The sequence below is a fragment of the Ailuropoda melanoleuca genome, chromosome 8 (genome assembly GCF_002007445.2).
Source record: "Ailuropoda melanoleuca isolate Jingjing chromosome 8, ASM200744v2, whole genome shotgun sequence".
Lineage (NCBI taxonomy): Eukaryota > Metazoa > Chordata > Mammalia > Carnivora > Ursidae > Ailuropoda > Ailuropoda melanoleuca.
Genome location: NC_048225.1, coordinates 88,654,786 through 88,678,824, shown reverse-complemented (window position 1 = coordinate 88,678,824; position 24,039 = coordinate 88,654,786). Strand labels below are relative to the sequence as shown.

Genomic DNA, 24,039 nt, shown 5'->3' with positions numbered 1-24,039 from the left:
GGAAACTCAAGTTCCTGGCTCCAGGCGGCCCTGGTGTGAGATTTAAGTGGGTGTTTTCTTGAGCTGAGCAGGACTTGACCAGTGTCTCCCAGAGCAAAGGCTGGTGACAGGATGACTCTTCCTAGCACAGCCTTTGTCCTCACAGCTTTTCAGAGTGTGTGTGGTGGGCTGAGGAGGGCAGGTGCAGAAGGTGGGTTCCGGAATAGACAAGATGCCAGGTCCAAGGAGAAACGGTGGTGGCATTCTGTCTAAATTTTGTCTGAGCACGATGATTAGGAACCCTGAGCAGACACTTTTGGGAGCAAGAATGCTTAGAAACTTGACTTCAGGTCCCACACAGTCTCTGTAGAGACTTATAATTCACTCTTACCATTAAACCTTTATAGCAAATACAGCATTGGGACAATTCATCCCTACCAGATGCCCGTGAATGCCAGGCTCACTTCCTCTTAAGTGTGCATGTGCACACACACATAGACACGCACACGCGTGCACACACACACACCCCACTATGAGGATTTTGCTCCCATCCTTCTGTACGTCCTCTGTTCAATATGATGTTTCATACCGAAGCAGGCTGAGCCAGGCAACGGAAGGAAAGCCAAAAGCAAAGAAGCTCCTATTGATTTTTTTAGTGCTGGGTCTCAGGATCAAGATGGGCTTGGAAGCTACTCCGGTTTGCTGCCTGACTCCCCAGGAACCTGATGTGGGGTAACTTTGCAGCTGTAGTTATCACGGAGCTGTACCCCATGGTACCTGCTGTCTGTGACCTGTCTCCCCCTGTGTCCCCATCAGAGACGGCCGGAGAAGCCCCGCCCTGGACTCGAGGTTGCCCTTTGCCTGCAGAGACACCCCGCAGAACGGGAACACGAGTGACTCCTCCAGCGGGGAGTCCAGCAGCGGGCAGTGGCCGAAGCGGGGCGCCTCGCCGTCCCGCGTGCGCTTTGAGGACGAGTCTGCCCGCGACGCCGAGTCGCGCTACCTGGAGCGGCTGCAGCAGCGCCAGCGCCAGGCGCGGAGCTGCGCGCTGCGGGCGGCGGCTCAGGGCCCGCTGCGCTCCAAGCCCGACCTGGCCCGCTACATCCACGGGGGCTTCGCGCGCACCGACGCCGGCGAAGGGGCGCCCTATCGGCTGGTGGGCCGGCCGGAGCCGAGGGGCTTCCCGGCGCCGCCGCCCGCGCGGGGCAGCGACAGGAAGTGCCGAGCCTGCGGCGGCTGCATCAATGCGCGCCGCGCTGCCGCGGGGAAGGCCGGCTCGGAGCCCAGGGCCCTCCCGGACCGCGAAGCTGCCTGTGGGGTGCAGGGGGTGCTGGCGGAGCCCCTTAGCTCTCGGGGCCCGAGCCCCCCCTGCAGGCACCTCCCTGCCGAGCCGGGGTGCCACACGGAGTGGATCCGGGAAACGCACATCGGAGACTCGGGGCGCCCCGAGGAGGCGGACTCTGCACTGGACAGCACGGACACCTCCGAGGGCTGCAGGACCGACAGTGAGGAGGCCGCGGCCTCGCAGCCCGGCAGGCCGCGGGGCCCGGCCCGAGGCAGCAGCCCCCGTCTAAGGGCCTCCAGGCCTCGAGAAGGCCCCAGGTGGTTCCGGAAGGCCGAGTCGGAGCTGCCCGGGAGCCCTCAGGCCCCGCACTACCTGCCCGGGGTTGATGCCGTGGGGGTTGCCCCCGAGGTGAAAGAAGGCAGAGGACACGTGCCTGAGGGGACTCTGTTTCCCGGTGAAGATGGTTTTGCTAAGCCTCCTGTCCTGGAATCTAAAAGGGCTTTCCCGGGGTCCCAGTGGCAGCTTGGACCAGGGCCGGGAAATCACTGGGTCCACCCGGTGGATTCCCGGGCTCTGAGCAGGACCGCCTATGCCCTGGCCTCTTCCGTGAAGCTGGGGTCCTCTGGGCCAGGCAGACAAGCCCAGGATGCAGGAAGCCATGAGTCCCTGGAGACAGTCTCTGCTCCCCCCCTGCAACAGAGCTCCGCAGAGCCTTCTGCCCTGCACCAGGCCCAGCAGCCAACCCCTTCCCTCTGCCATGAAGGCTGGGTGCCAACCCCTCCATCTTCAAGGAAAACCACCTCACCGGGGTCTCAGGGGAAGGCAGGCCTGGCTGGACCCCGCAGGCTGGGTGAGCAAGGAGAACCTGTGAACCCCCCTCTGCCTCCTTCCAGAAGTGTAGTTCCCAGGACCTGTGAGCTCTCCCCGGCACAGACCCAGGCCTACGGCCCTCCGGTCAGGCACCCCCTGCTGGCCCTGTCCACCAACAACTGCAACAATAGTATGCCTCCGGGGCTGCAGGAGCCCTGTGGAGGGGCCGGCCACCAGGGCAGGGTACAGGAGGGCCCCCGCAGCCAGGAGCCACCCCCAGAGAACCACAGTGACAACGGTAAGCAGAGACCCCAGGCCGAGCTCTGAGTCCTTCCTTACCTTTTATCTGAATTGATGACATAGAGCTGTGCCCACTCCCAGCAGCCTCTGGGAGCCCTTCAGAGCAGCGACAGGTGTTCCGGAAGCTGTGGCGTCTGGGGGTTGGGTGTAAGACTCATCATCAGCCTGGACGCAGATTAGCCAACTCCTGCTGGGGGAGGCAGAAGGCAGGGAGGGGGTGCTGATTGCAGGGGACCCTGAAGTGTGTACAGAAGCACCAAACTCTGTGGCGGCCAGAGGCCCGGACTTGAAGGGAGTTTTACTACCAACAGAGCAGGAATGATGCAACCCCTCTAGATTTACTATTTGCTTAGAGCAGTCAATGCCTATAATCACATGGTTGAGGCCCTTTCCTTCAACATCTTCATTTCATTCATTCCCTCATTCATTCATTCAATGCTGATTGAGTACCTCTTACATGCCAGGCACCGTACCAGGCACTGTGGGGAATGCATAAGTGAATGAATTCAGCAGGAGTCCTGCCCTTGAGGCCTTCTGTAGCCAGGCAGACATGCTGTCCAGAGGACACAGTGACCAGTGGGCAGAGCCTTCCCAGACCCCCAGCCCTCCGGGCAGGCTCATAGGTTTCAGCAGGAAGGGCTGCAGAAGGGCGTAAGGCATCACCTCTGCCCTTGGAAGAGATCCTTATATTGTGGGCCGATCCTGGGCATCAGGGGTCATAGGCTCTGATCCCTGATGCTGTGATCTCAGGGGAGCAGCTCGGCTATTCACTGTTAGGCAGAGATGTGGGGTCTGCCCCACATAGCCTTGCCTTAGTGTGTCCACGACTGTGACAGCCCTGGAGTTGGGGTGGCTTGAGAGCGATCCAAGGCTTAGAAACAGTGGAGGAGGGCAGAGAGCTGGTGGACCTCGCTGACTTTACTGAAGATGTGGTGGCAAGCACCCTCCACCTGGTGTGTTGACCACCCCTTCCACTGCACATGGGGACACAGACATTTTCCCTCTCCCTCCCTTGCTGACAGGAGCCTTGAGAAAGCAGGCACTACCCTGAGCTGTTCTAAGGTGTGGTTTCTTCCGTGGGTGGGCTCTGGCCGGCTGCCAGCTGCCCCTAGCCACTTCCTGAGGAGCTTCTAGTCCACCAGCCGTGGCCTTTCTGGTAGCCTGGCCCTCACCTCCTCAGATTCCTCCTCTTATTAGCCAGGAGGTCCTCGCCACACCACGTCAGCCCTCTGTGCTCCAGGTTCCTCCTCTGTAACCTGGGGTAATAGGAAAGCCTATCTCCTAGGAACCCATGACATCATCTCTGTAGAGGGTTTAATTCATTGCCGAGCACCTCATCCACGCTCCAAGAACGGTGCCTGTCGCTGGAGCTGTGAGACATCACAACCACCAAGACTGGTTTTAATCCCATGAACACAAAAGTTCCTCTTTCCCAACTATGTCTCTTGATATAGGAGGGACGTGACTTATCACCAGCAGCCCCTTCGTTGTACTGACATTTATTAACCACTGGCTGGATACCATTTGCTGTGCTGGGGCTGATGGGTTCCAGCAGTAAACAAGACCCCTCATTCCCATCCTGCTGTGTGGGGGTCTCACCACGGCCTCCACTGCTCTCCTGGGCCTCCCTCCTCTCTCCAGCTTCCTCTGGTTTTCCTGCCTCTCTTGTTGGACACGTTCCCTCTCCTGACCATGACCTGCGGGGATGGCTCAGTGACACGGGAGGGCTGTGGTTGTTGCAGGAGGAGTCCAGGGCTTTCTCGGCCCAGCAGCTGTTGGCACTGTCAGCTCCATGAGCATCACCCTGTCCCTGGCCTCAGAGGAGCCAGAGTTCAGCCAGGAACCAGAGGAAGGCCTGCAGAGGCCAGAGATGAGTTCTGGAGAGCAGGTGTCATCCCGGTGAGTGACGGGAGCAAGAGCCCTGACTGCAGAGGTGGGGGGCTGGGGTGCTGGGTGGAGAAAGAGACCCCCTCCCTGGCCTAACTTCACTACTCCCAAATCCTTAGAGGGTTCCTAGACTTATCCCGAGCATGCACCTTAATACTCCTTTCCCAGCCACTTTTAGTCTGATGTATGTGCTGACTCGTTCCCCAAGCCTCAAGCTCCAGGTACTGTGCTGGGCACAGCTGACTGGACAGTCCCGACCCTCGGGGTGCTCCCAGGATGGGGCTGCCTGAGATGGCTGGTTTCTGACTCAGGGCTTGGAAATGAGCCTGGCATTCATCTTTCCATTCGTTCTGTCCTTCCACGCCAAGGGTCTGAGTCCTCACTCTAAGTCCCCAAAGACTTAGTGAGCCAGTACTGTGGCCATGACCTTCTTTTCCACACTACACACCATTCCCGGTGACACCGAGAGCCAAATGTCCGTCTCCGGTGCTGCATGCTCCTCAGAACCCCAGACCCATACACCTGGCTTCCCCTGACTTCTCCACGAGGGTGTCTGAGAGGCCCCTGACGCCACCGCTTCCCCAGGCCCTCGTCCCGGCAAGCACGCCATCCACACGGTGCTGACCCCCGGCATGTCCCCTCCAGCTCTGCACCACTGCCCTCCCTCCCCCACCGCCTTTCTCCTGGTCTGAGCTGCATGACCTCTTTCTGACAGCTCCAGCAGCCCCAGCTGCTCTCTGCCTGCACTGTTGCTCCTATACTTGCTTCTCGGCACAGCAGCCAAAGCCACCTTTTCGAAACTGCCATTAAATAATGTCATTTCTCCTGCTGAAAACCCCCAGTGGTTTTTTTCTCCCACTTGGAGTAGAATCCGAGCCCCTTACCTTGGCCTCTGTGCTCCGTGTCATCCAGCCCTCTTGCCTGGCCTCACCCGGTACCTCTGACCCCCTGCTCGCTCCGTCCCGTGGCCTGGCCCCCTGGTGCTCTGGAAAGCACGGAGCCTCTTCCTGCCCTGGAGCCGTGGCACCACTGCTGCCTCCGCCCACCCAGGGTTCTCACCTCCGGCCTCGTTAGGACGGCTCCCCCTTACCATGCTTCTCCCAGCCTAGACGCCGTCTTCTCGGAAAGAGCTGGCCACCCTGTCCCTCTCTGCTTGACACTTCTCAATACTTGCTGTTGGTTCTTCTCCTTCGTTTACTAGTCTGGGAGTAAGGACCTTGTCTGTCTTGTGTACCACGTACCCCTGTCGTTTCTAGAAGGCACAGAAGCTCTGAAGAAATAATAAATGGGACAAGTGGGTGGGTGAGCGCATAGTTGGGTGTGATGTCTGGGGTCTTGTCTGAGCTCTTCTCCCTCAAAGCTGCCCATACAGAGCACCCCCCGACCTCCTCTCAGCCTTTCTGTAGCTGGCTGTCACGTCCTCCACAGGACATGGGTGCTGGCTCTCCTGGGGCCCCCAGGACGCTGAGGAGCCGCCCTCCCTGGCCTCTACCCCCCAGCTGTGTCCTGCCTGCTTCAAGTCCACCCTTGCATTTCAGAGCACTCCCAGGGGTCAGCGCAGGACCTGGCCCACCCTCCACTGCCCCTTCTGACAGGAGCAAGAAAAGCAGCAGCAGCCTGGCCTCCACCCTGGGGCTGAAAAAGCTCTTCCTGGCCCTGGGCCACAGCACCAGGCCCAAGCTGGGCAAGGCCCGCAGCTACAGTGTGGAGCAGCTGCAGTCCCCCACGCCTGGCCTGGCATCACACACCAGCACCCCCAGAGTGAAGAAAGCCCCATCGTTACAGTCCCTGCATCTGGTGAGTCCGGAAGGGCCCCAGCCAAGGGGTGAGTGGCACCAGTGGTGGTGTAGCTGCCACTGAAAGGGCAGGTGAGAGGAGAGAGGTGGGAAGTGCTGAGGATGCCTCCCGAGGACCACGGGTAGAGAAAGGGAAGCTACTGTCCTCCGTGGGGAGCCAGGTCTCGTGGGCAGCACCCCACAGTTCTGTTCTTCCACCCTGCTACCCCAGCATGGGCTCGTCCTAAGCTCCCCCTCCTCCCTCTGTCTCTCCCTCAACTCTGCCACCTCTAACAAGTCCTAGAGTCTACTGCCTGATCATTCTGGAACCTTCTCCATGGCCACAGTGACTGTTGGTCTAGCACAGATCACTTCATACCCAGACTAACGTGACAGCCTCCTGACTGGCATCCCTCCCGTGTCTGTTTCCACCTGGCTTCCACAGAGGTCCTTCTGATAAACAGGTCTGGTTATCCACCCCCTTGCTGAACATCCACTGTTGGCCCCTTATCACCCGCAGGGTAAAATTCAGATCACCTGACATGGCCAAAGGGCTTCTGTGATCTGCCTTCATCTCTCATCATTCTCCTTCTAACACCCTGTCCGTTATCCTTTAACTTGCTGTTCTGTCATCAGGCCACACGCTGACTTTGAACCTTCCCCTGAAATGTATCTCGCACCTTCTCTCTCTGCTAATGTCTGCTCATCCGTCAACACTTCAGGAATTGCCTCCTCCATGAAGCCGCTTTCAATCCTTTCTTGGGCTGAGCTAGGGGGCCTCTGCTCTGTGTTCCCACCCTATCTTGTGCTTCCCTCCTTCAGGGAACTCACCACATAATATTTTAATGGATTTTTGTCTGTCTCCCCTCACTGGAGTGTGAATTCTTTGGGGGAACACCCCTTGATTTTTATATTCCCAGTACAGGTTCCCCTGCTGTCCAAAATTAGAGAGTTCCTACGAAAACTTCCATAAGCCAAACGGCGTAAATCGAAGAGGCAGTCACTGTTAATTAATATGGAAAAATTTTTGAACACTCCCAGACCCCCAAAATATCCTCTCTTAGGCTTTTCCGATACCCCAGGACACCCTTGCTAACAGATGCACACAGAAATCGAGATAGAGCACGGACGCTCCCTGATGCGGTTCAAAGCTGTGGTGGCTTGATGCGAAAATGCTGAGCATCGTGCTGGGGAAGGAGCTTGGTGGGGCCATGCACACTGCTCGGGTCTGCTGCCCCATGATGGCAAAACAAATGCTGAATGCTAGTTTTGCTTTTCACCTTTTTTCCTTAAAGTGAAAATCCTCCAAATTTCTTTCCGTTCGTGAAAACAGGTACTGATGTAGGTCATTCATAAAAGCAAACCTTTGAAAAGTGGGTTATACCTGTACTGACTACAATGGCTAGTATAGAATACATATTCAAGGCTCAGCGAAGGGACAGGTGCGCGAGGGAGGGAGCAGGAGTGCAGGGCAGCTATTGGACGTCTCCTGCCCTGCACACCAGCTGATCAACCAACAGCAAACCAGCCAGGGTGCTAACTCTCCACCAGGTTTCTGAAAACCCAGCTCTGTCCCACGTGTTTCCCGGGCTCGGGTTTGTTCTTTTGTTCCCTCGGCAGAACAAAGCAGGTGATTGTGTTTGGGGGCTACAGAGTCACTCAATGGTCAGGCTGAAGTAGGGAAGAGCAGGTGGGCCGAGTGAAAATGCCATTGGTTGTCCTGTACCAGGAGCAATACCTCGTATGTGGTCGGTGCTCAATACATATTTGCTGTATGAATGAAAGGAAGGCAAGAGAACAGAAGCCAAGGGATGGGGAGAAAAGCCTAGAGTGATGCTGTGACTCCGGGAAGTCAGTTTTCCATGAAGTCAGATTTGGCCCCTGTGTGTCTGAACCGTGGCGTCCGGATTATCACCGTTACAGCTTCGAGCTCAGTAAACCTCCCGAGGGTAAGGACAACGCCGTTATGGGCACAGAGGTTATCAGCAACGGAAGCCGAGTGGGCACAGATGGAAAGAAATCTGGCCAACAAAGGAGGGGACCACGTGCAGGAAGGACTGAGCAGCAGAGAAAATGGCTCAAGAACTGACAGAAGAGGGGCCCCTGCGTGGCTTAGTCCTTAAGCATCTGCGTTCAGCTCAGGGCGCGATCCCAGGGTCCTGGAATTGAGCCCCGCATCAGGCTCCCTGCTCTGCTGGGAGCCTGCTTCTTTCTCTCTCACTCCCCCTGCTTGTGTTCCCTCTCTCGCTGGCTCTCTCTGTCAAATAAATAAATAAAATCTTTAAAGGAAAAAAAAAAAAAGAACTGACAAAAGAAGGCACAACATCACCCAGAACGCGGCACCTCTGATGGGGAGCTCCCTCCTTCAGCCTGTCTCCTCCTGCCTTAAACTCTCTGGCCGCCAAGTGTGGGCAGCTGCCGCCCCGGTTTCATTTTCATTTTGCTCTGCTGCATGGGCAGTGGCCCTGTTCCCCCACCCAACCACACTGGTGGCTCCTGCATCCCCTGGTGGCTGTGGCTTTTCGACATTTGACCCCGTATCTGGAATGCTCTCCTCTCTCTCTCTCTCTCTTTCTCTCTCTTCTCCCTGGGGAACGCCCCCTGGTCTTTCAGGTCTGAGTGTCTGAGTGAAGCATGACTTCTCCCAGGAAACCTTCCGGAACTCTGACACAAGGTTAGGGCCCCCTCTAAACCTCTTGATTATGGACCTTTTTCTTTTTTTCTTTTTTTTTAAGATTTTATTTATTTATTTGAGAGAGAGAGAGCATGCACACAAGCAGAGGGGAGAGGCAGAGGCAGAAGGAGAAGCAGGTTCCCCACTGAGCAGGGATCCTGATGCAAGATTCAATCCCAGGACCCCAGGATCATGACAGGAGCCGGAGGCAGACGCTTAACCAGCTGAGCCACCCAGGCATCCCTGATTTCTTTCTTTCTTTTCTTTTCTTTTCTTTTCTTTTCTTTTCTTTTCTTTTCTTTTCTTTTCTTTTCTTTTTTTTTAAAGATGTATTTGTTTATTTTAGACAGAAAGAGAGAGAGTGGGGTGAGGGACAGAGGGAGAGGGAGAGGGAGGCTTCTCACTGAGCACAGAGCCCATGTTGGGCTCAATCCCAGGACCCTGAGATCATGACCTGAGCTGAAATCAAGAGTCGGTTGCTTAACTGACTGCGCCACCCAGGCGCCCCTGACCATTACTTTAAATTCTCCATCAGGCATGTTACTTGTCCCTGTTTCATTTAGCTCTCTTGTTGTGATTTTGTCCTGTTCTTTCATTTGGGATATAGTTCTCTGTCTCCTCATTTTGTCTAACTCTGTGCATCTGCTTCTATGTGTTAGGAAGGTCAGCTATGTCTTCTGCCCTTGAAAGTAGTGGCCTTATGAACAAGAGGTCCTGGGGTGCCCTGCAGTTCAGTGTCCCCTGTCCATCACAACCTGGTGCTTTGGGGGCATCTCCCATCTGTGTTGCGTGTGCCCCACAGTTGTGGCTGAGCTGTGCTTGCCTTCAGTCCAGCCGTCTGCGATGGCTCTCTTTGCCTCTTGTGGGCAGTGTTTGGTCCCTGTGGTGTTAGTGGGCCGCAGTGGGGCTGCCTTAGACTTGCGTTGAGGCATACCAGGCATTTGCCAGAGCTGCAGTGGTATCGAACTACAAGGCACATTCTCTTTGTTGCCCCCTGAGAAGCTTTGGTTGGTTGGCAGGGCCCGCAGTCACACCAGATGCCTGCCCCCAGCCCACTGCAGGGCCACAGTCTCAGACTGGTGTGTGTGGTTATCTTCCCCTCTCCCCAGGGCAGGAGTCACTGTTGGGGCTGTTTTGCACACTGCCAGACTTGTGCCACCACCTCAAACGGGCTCTGGCCAATGGTGTATCAGAGGGGGCTTGTGCACAAGAGAATGGGGGGGTGCGCTGTGCTGGAAGCAAGTTGGGTGGAGAGTGTTGGTGCTGTGCTGGTTGCCCCAGCTGCCCATGTGTCTAGGCTGGGGAGCAGGGGAGGGAAATAGTGCCTGACAGCTCCTTTGTTCCTAGAGAAGTCTCCCAAAGATCCCGGCCCTTCCAGCACAGGCTCTGAGATTAGTAAACACATTTCTCTCCCAGGTACCCCCGGTGTTTCTCAAACTGCTGCTTCTCTGTGCTGTATCTCAGTAGGACTGTTTGTTGTGCCATCTCTTTCAGGGCAGGGACACAGTTTCCTATCATCTTCCCAGGTCTCCCAGATCCAAGCTCACTGATTTTCAGAGTTCCAGTGTTAAGCCCCACTGATTTTAAGAACTCCTAAAATTAGGCCTCTCTGGTCTTCAAAGCCAAATGTTATGAGGATTCATCTTCCCCATCAGGTTCCTCCTGCCTGGTATGCCTGGTGTGAGGGTCTGGTCCTCTCCTCTCTCTGCATCCAGTGTCCCCCCCTCCCTTGGATGGTCCTGCAGATTTGTTTAGCTCCCAAGTGAATCTCCACCCTCTTACCCTCTTCCATGTGGACTCTTCATTCAGCTGTAGAGGGTCTGTTCTGCCAGTCTTTGGGTTGTTTTATGGGTGATTTACACTGACATGCATGCTATCTGATTGTATCTGGGACAAGGTGAGCTTAGGATTGCTGTACTTAGCCATCTTTCCTGGAAGTCCTCAGATAAAAATATTTAATGTTAACAATCATAAAAGGGATACTAAAGAATCACAAAGTTTTCATATTGTAACTCTAAAATCGTATTTATTATTCTGCAGTTAATTTGCTTTCACTCCTTTCTTAATGAGAAGATTAGATTTTATCAGTGAAATTATTAGTATTCTAAGTTATTTTAGCTGAAAAGAAATAGAATCTTCAGATCACCTGTATAGGCCCGTCTACTGGAGTAAATTATGGTGATTCCTGATGGGCACTTTGAAGTAGTGACAAAAGCTTGTATCATTACTTTTTTTTTTTAAGATTTTATTTATTTATTTGACAGAGAGAGACAGCCAGAGAGAGAGGGAACACAAGCAGGGGTGTAGGAGAAGAAGCAGCAGGCTCCCAGCAGAGGAGCCTGATGCGGGGCTCGATCCCATAATGCCAGGATCACACCCTGAGCCAAAGGCAGACGCTTAACAACTGAGCCACCCAGGCGCCCCTGTATCATTACTTTCTTAAAAAGCCCTGAGGATCATGGTTGGGGTCAGGTCTCTGTCGACTGCAGGCCCCATGGCTTTTCTCACCTGCAATATTGGGCCCTTACCACCAGGTGTCACCCTCTCACCAACATCGGAAAGCTGCCTCCTTTCAGAACCTCCATTCTCTACTGAGCGGCAAGGGGGACCGGTCCAGCCTCTATCTGGTAGGGGAGCCGGGGGACCACAGTGCAGCTGGCCGGTAAGCGTGGGCAAATGGCATGAGGGGGTCAACTCAGAGCGTGGGCAGTGGAGCTGTAAGCTTAACTCTGCCCTGCCTCAGGCGCCACAGGAGTCTTGGAGCCCACACCTCAGTGCCTTGCTCTGAGAAGGTGTGGGATTGGTGAAATGGGTAGGGTTCGAAGGTTCGATTCCTCTATCCCTCTGCTGCCTGACGACATCCTAGAATCAGAAGGTTCAGAGAGCTTCCTTAGCCCAGCTGAAGATCTGATTAGAGATCCAGAGACAGGGCCCCCAAAGAGGCACTTGACCTGTGACCCTGCCTAGAGAACTCCCACCCCCTGATGAGACCCTCTAGGCTAGCTGCTCTTACCTGGGGCTCCATGGAGGCACCTCAAGTGGCCTGTTCACTCCTGGAAATTTTATATAACGCTATAGCTTTTGTTAGATTCTCAGAGAGGTCTCTGCACCCACAAAGATTTGAAATTGTGTTTTAGGGGGGGTAGCAGGGAGCTTCTGGCTCTGCAGCAGGCTTTGCGGAGCCTCGGACAGCTGTGACCGCCCTCCAGCCTTGCTCCTGGCATGTTGTTTTCGCTGGCTGAGGCCGGTCAAGAGGCCTACGTCATCTTTAAGGCAGGGAGTGATTGGGCCCCAGTGCCCAGTCCTCTTTGCACACACTCTGTCTCCGGTCCCCTGGCAGACCAGCCAAGGCCTCACCCCGGCGTGCCCTCAGCGTGGAGGACGTGAGCGCCCCCAGCCAGGCACGCACAGTGGGCCGCGTGGTGGAGGTGTTCCCAGATGGCACAACCCAGCTGCAGCTACAACGCTCCCCGGAAGGCACTTTCGGCTTCTGCGTGGCCTCCGGGAATGGGCGCCGGGACTCAGGTACGCCCCCTCCCCTTTCCTGGGCTCCATATCCCTGGGGCCTTAGCAAACCACTTTTGGCTAGGGTCATTTCCAGTCTGTGTTTGAGACACGAAGCTCCAGACTCAGCCTCCTAGCGAAAGGACTAGAATTCTCCCTTCAGGGGGTCTTTGAGAAGAGTCAGGTGTGGGAGGGAGAGATGGCGAGGCTGACTCCACTGTCCCTCTGCTGTCTGCTGACATCCTGAAACCGGAATCCCGAAGGCTGCCTTTTCGCTGGAGTGCCCGAGGGAGATTATGCTTGCTGGTTCTGCACGAGCCCTTTGATGCGGCTGTGTGTGTAACGGCTTCCTCCCTCCATCTCCGAGTGTGTCTGGGTGTGTGCAGTGTGCCTGCCCGGCTGTGCGTCCTGGCCCCTCCTGCAGCCCTGGCTCCAGAGCAGTACGTTCCCAGGGATCCTGGCTTGGCTGCGCTCTGCCAGGGAGGGCTCAGTCCTGGGTTGTAGTCTCCTAGGTCAAAGTCATGTAACCTGGGGAAAAATCTGCCTGCTGCCAGCTTTGCAGACTGCAGCAAGTTCTTACCTCTGTTCCATCGTTCATTGTTTCAATAGGTTTACCATGAGCACCTACTAGGTATTTTAGATACTGGGTAGACGGCAGGAAATGGAAGGGAAAAGACCCTGTCCTCAGGAGCCCACATTCCAGGGAGGGAGACAGGCTGTACGTTTTTATTTATTATCCAAATGAGGTGCTGGATAGCAGAGAGTATGAAGACGCAAACCCAAGCAAAGCAGGCTGAGGGCCCGACAGTGCGAGGACAGGAGTGCAGGTGGGGCAGCTTTTCTGAGCAGAGGACGGGAGCAGACACAGGCGTGAGGGAGGAGCCGGCTGGTGTCTGGAGAAGAGCAGTGCAGGCCGCCTGAGGCTGGGAATGAGCTTGGCTGTCCCGAGGCCTGCAGGGTTGATCTGCACAGGGCAGCGGCGGGGAGAGAGGGCGAGGAGCTCAGAAGCACGGTGCCTCTCCTCCCCGCGGAGTTGGGGCTGGCAGGGGCGCGGAGCCCGGATGAACTGCTCTGATTTGCCCTTGGAACGGTGTCACTGCCTGGCTGCTGACCATCAACAGACGCCAGTGGGTCGAAGGGGGACCAGGGAGACCCACTGTGAAGCTATTTGGGTGGAAAGACTTGGCGGCGGTGGCCCGGACTGGGAGGCAGTGGGGATGTGAGAAGTGCTTGCAGTCAGCTTGACTTGAAGGCAGTTTGCCGCAGTTTGCTGACGGATTTTGTGTGAGGGTGAGAGGAAGGGGACGGGTGTCTCCCCACTCTGGAGCTCAGAGGCGTACAGTGTCTGTCCTCACGGGGAGATGGCATTTGTGAACCTGTAAGCTGGCGGGCTGTTAGCTACTCCACCTTTTCCTTCAGCTCCCCCTTTCCTCAGGTGAGGGGAGGCAGGCCTCCCCGAGGGGCAGAGAGTTGGGTGACATGGCACGGTTTGTACTCCAGAGCCTCTGCTGGCTGTGTGACCTGAGCCGGTTACTTACCCTCTCTGAGCCTCAGTTCTCTCACCTGTAAACTGAAGATACTCAAACCTGCCTGTAGAATTATAAGGAGCGTCCGGTGAGGTACGTGGGAAGGTGCTTGGCACTTTTCTTCCCTTCCCTCTTCACAAAGAGAATTTGTATTTGGGGGGCAGAACTCCGACAGGGACCACCGTGATCTATAGCAGCCGTCCATGTGAGGTCACGCACAACTGGGCACTGTGCTCGGCCCTGCAGCCGCCCCCAAAGTCCCGCTGGCTGCTTTGCAGACAGTCCAGAGTTGATGTCTGATGTGCAGGGGTCTCTAATGACCAAGGGCTCCTGGGGCTCTGCCCTCACCTGCCCTCCAGGGCACCGGGTTGGTACGAGCTCTTCCCTGTCCTGCCCAGGTGGTGCCCTGCTCCTGCTGCTGCTGTTGGCCATCAGATGCCCCGCAGAGGTACCCGGGCACATGGAACATGACTGGTGTTGGTGCCTCCTGGCCACAGACCTTCCTCCAGCAGCCAGGGGTCCCTTCTGCTGGGCCTCAGAGGGGCCGTGAGCTGGGGCTGGTCTGCATTCCTCGCTGAAACGTCAGGGTGCTGGCGGGAACTTGCTGGCGGTCACATCTGAGGCTCTACGAGCACATGAGAGCTCAGAGAGAGATCAGACATGCTTAACGGAGGCCATTTCCAGCAGACAATAAATACCTACAACAGCAGTCTCTCCGCCATATTTTTGCCATGACGTTCCGCTGTGGAGCCTGCCCCGGAGTCTCCCCAGGATGGCTGGCACGACATCGGTGTCCGGTCCAGCTCTGGCTACATGCTTCTGGGGTTTCTCGTGGCTCCCCACATGCATGTCCTGCTTACAGTAGCTGTTTCTGTAGATGCCACCCCTCCCCTCCTCACCTGCCCTCTCTCCATGCCGCCAGCATGCAGTCGGGGCAGGTAAGTGGCGACAGCACTGGACAGGAGGGGTCAGAGATAGGCCAGGGGCTGGGAGGAAGGCCTCGCGCAGCTGAGACGGCAGGCATACCCCGTCAGGAGGAAGGCAGCTGGCAGCAAAGGCTCGGCTTGGCCAAGAAGCCCCGGGAGAGAGTTCCACATGTCAGACCCAGGAGAGGGATTGTGTCAGGAGGTTGGTTCTGCTAGACTCAGAGCTGGGAGGAGATTTCAGTGCCTTCAAACCCACATTTCAGAGGGTTGCTCTGGAAGGCTTGCCAGAAGCTGGGCTGAACAGAGCTCCTGTGGGGCTGGGGGGAGCAGAGGCAGGACATCCCACGCTGGTCCAAGTGTGTTAAAGGCCTTCAGGCCTGAGACCAAGATACCAGAGGAGAGGCCCTCTCAGGCCCTTTCTAAGGAAAGGCCTGGGCTGGGGAGCCGTGAGGGCGTTTAAGGTGGCCCTGAGCGGCCCCCCTGCATTCTGCAGGTGTTGCCAGCTGCACACTGTCCTCACCCTGGCCTTGTGCTCTCAGATCACCTATATTCGCTCATCGTGGGGGCGGGGTGGCGCCCAGCTTTCCCTGTAAGAGCCTTCACTCTCTTCGCTGAAGGGGAGTCTGGAAGGTTTTCAGAGGAAGTTGAGGTGAGAGGGGTCCCTCCGCAGGACTCAACTGCACGTGTGGCCAGGAGCATCCCGGGGAACTCAGGCTAGCCATCCCCAAGGCCCCACAGAGCCTGCTCCAGTGATGCGGGTTCCCCAGTCAGGCCCAGGTAAAGGGGAAGAAGTAGGCTCTGCCCAGGCTCACTCTGCACCTAAGAGACCCAGGGGAGGTCATACTGGCCAGCAAGGGCCTTCTTAGGGGCAGTGTGGGGGACAAGGCGTGTGTGGATAAGGGACAAGTGAGCCACCATGGCTTTAAATAGGGGGTGGGATTTTTGTGTTTCCTGGGCTTTTGCCCAGATGCCTCCAAATCCCAGTGAGGAACCACCTCTGAGGAAGATTGAGGCCAGGGCTGGTCCTAATAGTAATATGAAGCAAACCGGGTTTGGATTTGAGCTCAGCCATGTGCATTACTCCAGTGATACCTTCCCACCGCTCCAACTACTTGAAGACAGCAACGGGGTCATATCTGTGAATCCCACCCAGTGGCAGGCGTGAAGTAGGGCTTTTTCTTAATTTTTAAACATCAGTTTCCTTCCTATTCTACAATCAAAGCTCATCTCAGAAAAAGATAAGATTACCTCATTCACCCAGGGGTATGCACGAATAAAAACTGCTCGAAGCATTATCTGCTTAAAGCATTCTTTTATTAAAGCATTATTTGTACAGCTTTTTAAAAGAGACAGAGAAATGAAATGATACCATGAGGACGGGCCACTGTATCTATGTAGAAAGCCAGTTATCACTGGGAGGTAGAACAATGAGGGTGTGTGTGTGTGTGTGCGCGCGGGTGCACATGCATGGAGCAGTGGCCCATACGAACACCTGCTCCCCGACCCCCCCCCCCCCCCCCCCCCCCGCCCTAAACAGCGCCTACCTGGTCAGCCTCCCACAGAGCTGCAGTCTCTGGATTTCATGTGTTCGATTGTTCTGTTTTCCTTTGCAGGGTTCTACGTGCAGGAGATGGCTGATGCGAGCATGGCCAAGCTGTACTCGGGGCTGCTGGGGGTAGGGGATGAGATCCTCGAGGTGAATGGGGCCAAGGTTGCAGGGCTGGGCTTGGCTCACATTAAGGAACTCCTGGCCCACGCAGAGAGCTTGTCGGTCCGGGTGCTGAGGCAGAGGCCTGTCCCTCAGTGACCAAGGGCTGCTTTTGCCCTCACTGTCAGAAGCCCTGACCTGCCCCAGGAAGGACGGCTGGAAATGCACTGCACAAAGCTGCTTCGTGGACCAAAACAGATCACGGTGGAGTGTAATCCCTTAGGCTGTAGCGGGCTTCTGGGATTGGCTGTGTAGGGTGAGGGCAGGATGGTGTGTTTTGTTTAAGGATGTTAATTTATGCCAAAGTGGGGAAAGAAAACATGGATCTCCTTCCGTGCCGGAAGTGGTGGCAATATCTTTCTGTACCTTTGTCGGCAGGAGGAGGAGAGAGATTCTCCACACTCCAGAACCAAAGAAAGTGCTTGGCCATATTGGCCTTGAGCCTGCTTTTAAAGTCTCATGTCTTCCATGTCCCATTCGACACCTTTGCTCTTTTTCTGGAAATGGGCAAAGTGTCCTAGCGTAACAGCCTTAAAGCTGTTGGCCATATATTCCAAACCAAAAATTGGAACATGTGGTCTGGCGTGAGAACATCTGGGAGATGTTATCTGGTAGCCAGAATATTAAGAATCTCTGGGAAATTTTTGTGATATATAAAGTTGAAGGGGAAGAAAAATGAACCCAAGACAAATGTCAGGGAAGTGCAGCTGTGGCCAGTGGGTCTGGCCCACCCCTCCCCCATTCCCCTGCCCTCTGCCTCTGCCCAGACGAGGCTGGCACTGGGGGGGGAGGGCCTGCCTTCTCCGGTGGAGTGTGGGTACAGGCTGCAGCTGTGCCAGGCTGTCTCCAGCCACCAGCTCTCTGCCCAGACTCCCTGATGGCACCTGCAGGTGGGTCGGCAGGGAGGGCAATGACAGGGTACAGGCAGGGGGATGGGCTCTCCACCCGGGTGCTTCCCAGCTCTAGGCCCAAAGGGTTGGGACTCTCTGGGAGTGGATGGCCATGTGTCAGTCTTAAATTATTAAAAAGCAAAGCTGAAGCTTCTCTCACTCTGAGTCGCTAAATTCTGGGCTGGATGCTCACTTGACTTTGAATGGCCAAGAGCATGGGCCTGGGATGGGGGAAGAGGGAGGGAGGCCACGGGCACAGCAGTGAGCTGTGTTGGGCCTGCCAGAGCGGAAGGCCGGGGCAGTCACCTGGGGTTGGGGTGACAGCCAGGGTAGATGCAGAGGCCTCCAGAGACAGCCCTTTGGCTGGGAGAGGAGCCGTGGGCAAGGTGCATTTCTGAACAGAAGACAGAATGGAGCTAGGGGCTTTGGGTAGGTGATCCTCGGCGGCATGCAGAGGGCAGCTTGAAGGCTGCTGTAGAACTTGTAAAACACACAGCCTTCACTAAAATGAGTGTCATAGAAGCTTGCAGTGGGCAAGGTCACTGAAAGGCACACGTGGCCTGAGGGAAAGGTGATGGGGCAGGAGGCCGGCAATGCTGCAGAGTGTGTAGTGGTGTTCCCCAGTTCCAGGCCTTACCTGCCAGAGCCTGTTAAAACCCCTCTTTACTGCCCCCTGGAGGCTAGGGCGGGCCTGGAAGACTGAGCCGCCTGGGGTGGGGAACGTGGGAGGGTGGGAAGGAGCCAGCAGGTGAACTGGGGAGGCAGTGGAACAAGCGTTTGGGCCTGCAGGGTGTGAAGAGGGTGCTGGGACATCTCAGAGAGCACCCTGGGCCCCCAAAACTTGGGAATGGCCCCATGTCAGAAACTACAGTCGTGGGGAAACAGTGGCAGCTCCTGTACCCCAATTTCTGGCCTTGACGTCATGAAGTTCCATGTTGAATTAAAGCTTCTGGGGCAAAGGCACCTCTGTTTTCCCTGGATGGTGATCATGGATAATATGCCCTTCCGGCTCCAACTGGAAAGAGAAGAAGGGGGCTTCAGCTGGGACAAGGCCGGGAAAGTTCTCTGAGGAATCCTGAGCAGGGGGAGGCGGGGCCAAGCTCTCCACACATCTCATTTAGTCCTTAAAAAATGGACCTGCCTGGTATTCTGTGTGTCTCATCTTCCTTTACACAGATGGCGATCCTTGACACAATGACAGGGCCCTCAGACCTGGTGTCTCTAACGCAGGGCCCACTCCTGCTGCCGCCCCTCCCACACCCCCGTAAAAGGCTTGTCAGAGGGGAGTAGACACTGGACTGTGTGGGCAGTAGACCTGCAGTTCTTGAGTAGAGTGGTGCCAGGGTCCCTGACTTGTGTGGGTGGGACACCTGTCCAACCGTCCCCATCTCCTCTGCCCCAGGAACTCCTCGCCAGGTTGGCTTTGTGTCACCCGCACAACCATCAGAATGTTCCTAGTGTATTAACTAGGAGCCAGGCCCAAGACAGGAGCTCGGGGGGATGAGAGGGTCAGGCTCAAGTGGCCACAGTCTAGGGGAGACACAAACCTTACAAGGCGGCCTGGCGTGGGCAGCCTGGGGTAGGTCAGCCATCGCGGGGGAGGGAGGCTTACCGACAAGGGGCACCCACGCAGGGTTTGTAACATGAGTAGGAACTTACAGGAAGGATGAGGAAAAGGACACAAACAGCCTGTGCGAAGGTGTGGCTTTTTCCGTTTCTAACCTACAGCCCCACCCCCACCCCAGGGCACGCTGTTGGTATTCTGTGCCCGGCATCTCGCCACAGACGGCAGCCGAGGGAGGGACTACACAGAACAGCAAGTGGCAGGACAATATCCTTAGGGTGACAGGTGGGGGTGGGGAGTACGGTGAGCAGCAGAAGCCGTGGGGCGCGCGCGGGCCTGCGAGGGACGGGCCGCCGTGGGCCGGCCGCGCTGCCGCCGTCGCTTCCTCAGGGCGCCTCTTCTCAGGGACGAGGGGCCGGCGGGAGGCCAGAGCCCATCTCCACGCAGCGCGCGGCCGTCGCCGGGGGACCTGGGAGGGGGGACCGAAGTCGGTCGCGGGCGAGCGACCAGGAGGCGACTGTGCGCGGGCACCCGCCCCGCGCCCTCCCCGCCGGGTTCTCCGCTCGGAGCGCGGGTAGCCGGCAAGTCCGGACCGGCGGCGCGGGTCGGCCCCGCGGGGACCCGCAGTTCGCAGGTGGCACCCTCCCTGCTCTGTCGCGCGCCTCCCGCCCTCCCGCCGCCGTCGCCTTGCTGTCCTTCCCGGCCTCAGCGGGGGCCGGGCGGGGGCCGGGGCTTCGGGCGCACTGGTTAGAGCCGCAGGATGGCTGCAGCCGGGTTTGCCAGAAGCTCGGGAAGCGTGGGGGGGCCGGTTAGACGCCCCCAGCCCCCAACAGACGCAGGACACCTTACTGGCCTCAGGAGGCCGGGAAGAGGCTCCCCCCCACTTTGCCCGAAGGACGCACGGCTGGGAGGGCGAGGGCGGGGGCGGGGGGCGGAAAGCCCGGAGGACTGCATGGTGACCGCGCCTGGCTGGATGCAGCCGGCGGGCGGGATGGGAGGTGACTCAGGACCCGCACGCATGGGGGTGGCGCAGGAATGGGGACCCGGTGCTCGCAGTGTCCCGAGTCTCAGGCAGGATGGGAGAAACCGATTTTTGGAAATCAAGGTTAATTGAAGGGGTGCAGTCACTGTGGCATCTCCCAGCCTGCTCTGTCTGCTCCTCAAATACTCCAGAGCTCTGTTGGGAACATCAAGGATTCAATTCTGAATCCTTCCAGTAACTCTTCGAGGGAGGGAATACTTACCTCGGGTTACAAACTAGGGGCCAGAGATTCAGGGTAAATTACTCATCTATTCAAGGCCATTTGTATAACTAGCGGAGGCTGGATTTGAACCCAGCCCTCTGCAACTACCAGCCTTTCCGCGTCCTCCCTCCTGGGACCCTGTGGGGCTCACCTCATCCGGGAAGCCCTCCAGCACTCATCCTGGCCCTCACAGATGGCAGGGTGCAAAGGTGGCCCAGGGCTCCCTGCTGGGCCCACCCTGCCGCTGACCTTCACCAGCGCGGGCTGAAGGATTTGCTTCAGTTTTCCTTCCCGGAACTGGCACTGGTGCTCCCACCTCCCTGCAGGGGGTGGGAGGAAGGAGGTGGGCAGATCACTTCTCAGAACAGTGTTTAGGAAATGCAGTCGTAACCCACTCATGGGTCACAAAATCTATTTTGTGAGTTGAGACAAACATTAAAAAATATATATCAGTGCTTTGCACAAGGCAAACGTAGGTTTTGTTTGAGAACGGCCTCTTCCAGGGGAGTGGGGGTGGGGGCGGGGTGTCCTGAGTTGTAATTTAAAGGGTCCTTAAGACCCTGCTCCAGAGGGCATGAAAAACACGCCTTTGGGGCTAAAGCTGGGGGAGGCTGCCTCTGGCCTCTGCCTCCAATACCCCATACTCCACGGGTGGACCTCTTGGGGTGGCACCCTGCATCAGGAGGCTGTGGAAACCTTCCTGGGCTGAGTGTGACTGGCCCCTGAGGGAAGAGGCATTCTTTTTTTTTTTTTTTTAAAGATTTTATTTATTTATTCGACAGAGATAGAGACAGCCAGCGAGAGAGGGAACACAAGCAGGGGGAGTGGGAGAGGAAGCAAGCAGGCTCATAGCGGAGGAGCCTGATGTGGGGCTCGATCCCATAACGCCAGGATCACGCCCTGAGCCGAAGGCAGAGGCTTAACCGCTGTGCCACCCAGGCACCCCGGAAGAGGCATTCCTGATCCTACACCCTTGTTGCTGAGAGGCCCGTGTCCCAGCGGCAGGGTATAATGATGTGACTGGACTTCCTGCTCCTCCAAACAGGTGTGGGTGCAGTGGGATTCCCTGGTGGGTATTTATCAGCAGGAACTTGGGCTGTTGGTTCCCTGATCTGGCCACGCCCTAGATCCACGCACTCACCCATTTCGTGCTGCTTATTTCGTATGCCCTTGCTGGAACATCCTTCCCCTCATCCACCTGGGATTCCCTGGTAACCTTCAGAAATGTCAGAGGTGCGTGTCCTGGGAACCATTCCAGGACACCTGCATGCTGACTTTGGCCCTCTTTCCTTAGCCCCCATATAATCAAGTACAAGTGCTCTTTACTCTGGCTCTTTTCAAATAAAATTTCTCACTTATCCTCCACCGAACTCACCTGGCAACAACTGGACTTCCCTCGTCCATCTGCTCAACCCATTTCCCACCCCAAATCCCCAGGCTGGTTCTGGAGCTATTCAAAAGGCCCTGCTGTCACTGGATCCCCTTCCTTCCCCCCCCCTCGCCCCCCACCCATCCTCTCTGAAGTTTCCCTCCTTCCCATAGAGCCAGAGCACCTGCTTAGAAATGGCAACAGCCCTCCTTGGCAAGAAGCGCTGCCCAGCTTTCTCAGGCTGTGGGCTTGGCCAGGTCAGAGTCCTGGGCCCGAGGAAGGGGCTGCTGGCATTGGCTCTGAATCTCTGCCCACGGAGCCAGGCTGTAACAGCTGCCCTGCCAGGCCTGGAGGACATCGGGGCTCTCCTGTGGCTGCCTGGCTGCCCGCTGGGCCTGCCTTTGTCTTGTCCTTCTGCAATCTGGGCTTAGGCCCCAACTCGCAGTGTGGGGCTGTCCTTAGGGGTCTGGTCAGGTGCCAGGTACTGGGGAGAGGCCTGCCCTGCCCTTGGGATGCCCGTGTCCCCAGGGTGGAGACAGCTACAGCTATGAAAAGAGACAAACCAGTGTGCCAAGGGCTACAATGGAAGCCCCAGGCAGGAGGCCCCACTCCACCTGGTGAGCAGAAAGGCTTCCCAGAAGAGCCAGCCGTGGGCTCACCGGCCTCCATCCAAGCTCTGTGTTAGCTCAGGAGCAAGGAACGCTGGCAGCCGTGGGCGCTCACAGCGGCGTTCAGACGCCACAGCGTTGCTTCTCACCCTGGGCTCCTCAGCTTGCGTCTCCAGGCTTTTCTGAGTTCATGTGATGAGTTTGGCTCACTTACTTTTTGCACATTTCCAGCCAAATAAAAGTTCCAAAACATCTTATCGGCAAGGCTGACCTGCTTGAGGTCCTTGACGAGTAGACTTCTCGAACTCTACAGTGGGCCTATAGGATTGGAGACGTGGTCAAGTCCAAGGCACCTGGTGTCCAGGTTTTACCTCCGGCACTCCTAGCTTGTGCTTCAATCCACCGCTGACTCGCACTACAGCTCTTCGGATTCCTTGTCCTCGCCTCGGCTTTGCCGCTCCTCCAGTTAGAAAGATGGCTTCGTGAGATGCTTGCCACCCTTCAAATCTGAATGGTGCCTTTTTTTTTTTTTAAGATTTTATTTATTTATTCGACAGAGATAGAGACAGCCAGCGAGAGAGGGAACACAAGCAGGGGAGTGGGAGAGGAAGAAGCAGGCTCATAGTGGAGGAGCCTGATGTGGGGCTCGATCCCATAACGCTGGGATCACGCCCTGAGCTGAAGGCAGATGCTTAACCGCTATGCCACCCAGGTGCCCCTGAACGGTGCCTTTTTTGTCTGAAGGGAGGCTGGCCTCGTAAGGGTCCAAACCCATTCTGATCTACCACTTCCTCACAGAACCCTGGGGCAAATTCTTAATTGCTCCATGCCTTTTTTCAGGTATAAAGTGGGCCCTGACAGGATTTCCCTCATGGGGTTGTGGGACTTAAAGACAGAAATTTCACTCCTCATCATGTCCCAGATGCCTTGCTCAAAGACCTGCCAGCCCATCAGATTCTCAAGTGTTAGCTAGGAGTCTCAGCTGCTAATTGATATAAAATTTGAGAAATGTTTTCCTATGAGTTGATGACCCCTTCCCAAAGGCTGGCCAATCTTGGAACTTTTGTGAAAGCAGACAGGATGCATCGAATGGTGCGGCGAGGAAAGGGAGTATCATTACAGAGGTCAGAAAGGTTGGATTTGGATTTCTCACATCCAAGCTTCTGGAACACATCACCGGCTGAGAGGTATATTGGTGGGGATGTTTGTGCTCAGGCTCTGCCTGCATTTGCACCAAATGGAGGCGCCCCTGATAATGGAGTTATCAGTGTCACCTGGGCAGAAGGTGTTTCTGGACAAGTGACACCCCAGAGGTGCTAAGGATCATGGTTTATAGATCAGTTTATGGACAGTGCAACATTACGGCAGTACGCACAGGCCTTCCCTTCCTGCGAGTTTCATTTCTGCCTCAGGTCTGGTCTTGTATCGTCAGTGAGTTTTATGTAAGATTTGTAGCCAGTGGGGGACCTTTTGAAAGACAGTAAATCATTCTTTTGCTGCACAGCAGAGCCACCAGTGGGGTCAAGGTGCTGGCTGGTCCAGAACCCTCAGCCTTGTAGCTGCCTGTTACATTTGGGGAAGTCAAGCTGGGGACTGACGAAGGACTGATGTCCCAATTTCTGTGCTAGGTGCTGGGGGCATAGTAAGTGACTCTGCCTCTCATCAGCTGTGTGACCTTCAGAAATTACTTGTGTCCCAGTGTCCTCATCTGCACATCCGAGATAGTATTAGCTGAGGACACTTCACTTTCATACAGCCGTTTTAAGAATCATCAACATTAGGGGCGCCTGGGTGGCACAGCGGTTAAGCCTCTGCCTTCGGCTCAGGGCGTGATCCCAGCGTTATGGGATCGAGCCACATCAGGCTCTTCCACTATGAGCCTGCTTCTTCCTCTCCCACTCCCCCTGCTTGTGTTCCCTCTCTCGCTGACTGTCTCTATCTCTGTCAAATAAATAAATAAAATCTTTAAAAAAAAAAAAAAAGATCATAT

At 56.2% G+C, this 24,039-nt stretch overlaps 1 protein-coding gene across 4 annotated transcripts in view; it reads left to right on the top strand.

The window, feature by feature from the left end:
- The window catches only part of KIAA1614 (KIAA1614 ortholog), a 39,082-nt gene extending 21,088 nt beyond the window's left edge, over positions 1-17,994 (top strand). Inside the window, exons 5-10 of one of the 4 annotated variants that reach the window (XM_034666848.1) lie at positions 796-2,372; positions 4,117-4,273; positions 5,857-6,058; positions 11,245-11,372; positions 12,051-12,235; positions 16,280-17,994. In XM_034666848.1, coding sequence (XP_034522739.1) covers positions 796-2,372; positions 4,117-4,273; positions 5,857-6,058; positions 11,245-11,372; positions 12,051-12,235; positions 16,280-16,473 — 2,443 coding nt within the window. In that variant the 3' untranslated portion in view covers positions 16,474-17,994. Of the gene's footprint in view, positions 1-795; positions 2,373-4,116; positions 4,274-5,799; positions 6,059-11,244; positions 11,373-12,050; positions 12,236-14,138; positions 16,173-16,279 lie in introns of those variants that run through there. The other 3 variants (XM_034666846.1, XM_034666844.1, XM_034666847.1) reach the window with 3 other exon arrangements.
- Positions 17,995-24,039: the final 6,045 nt, after the last annotated feature.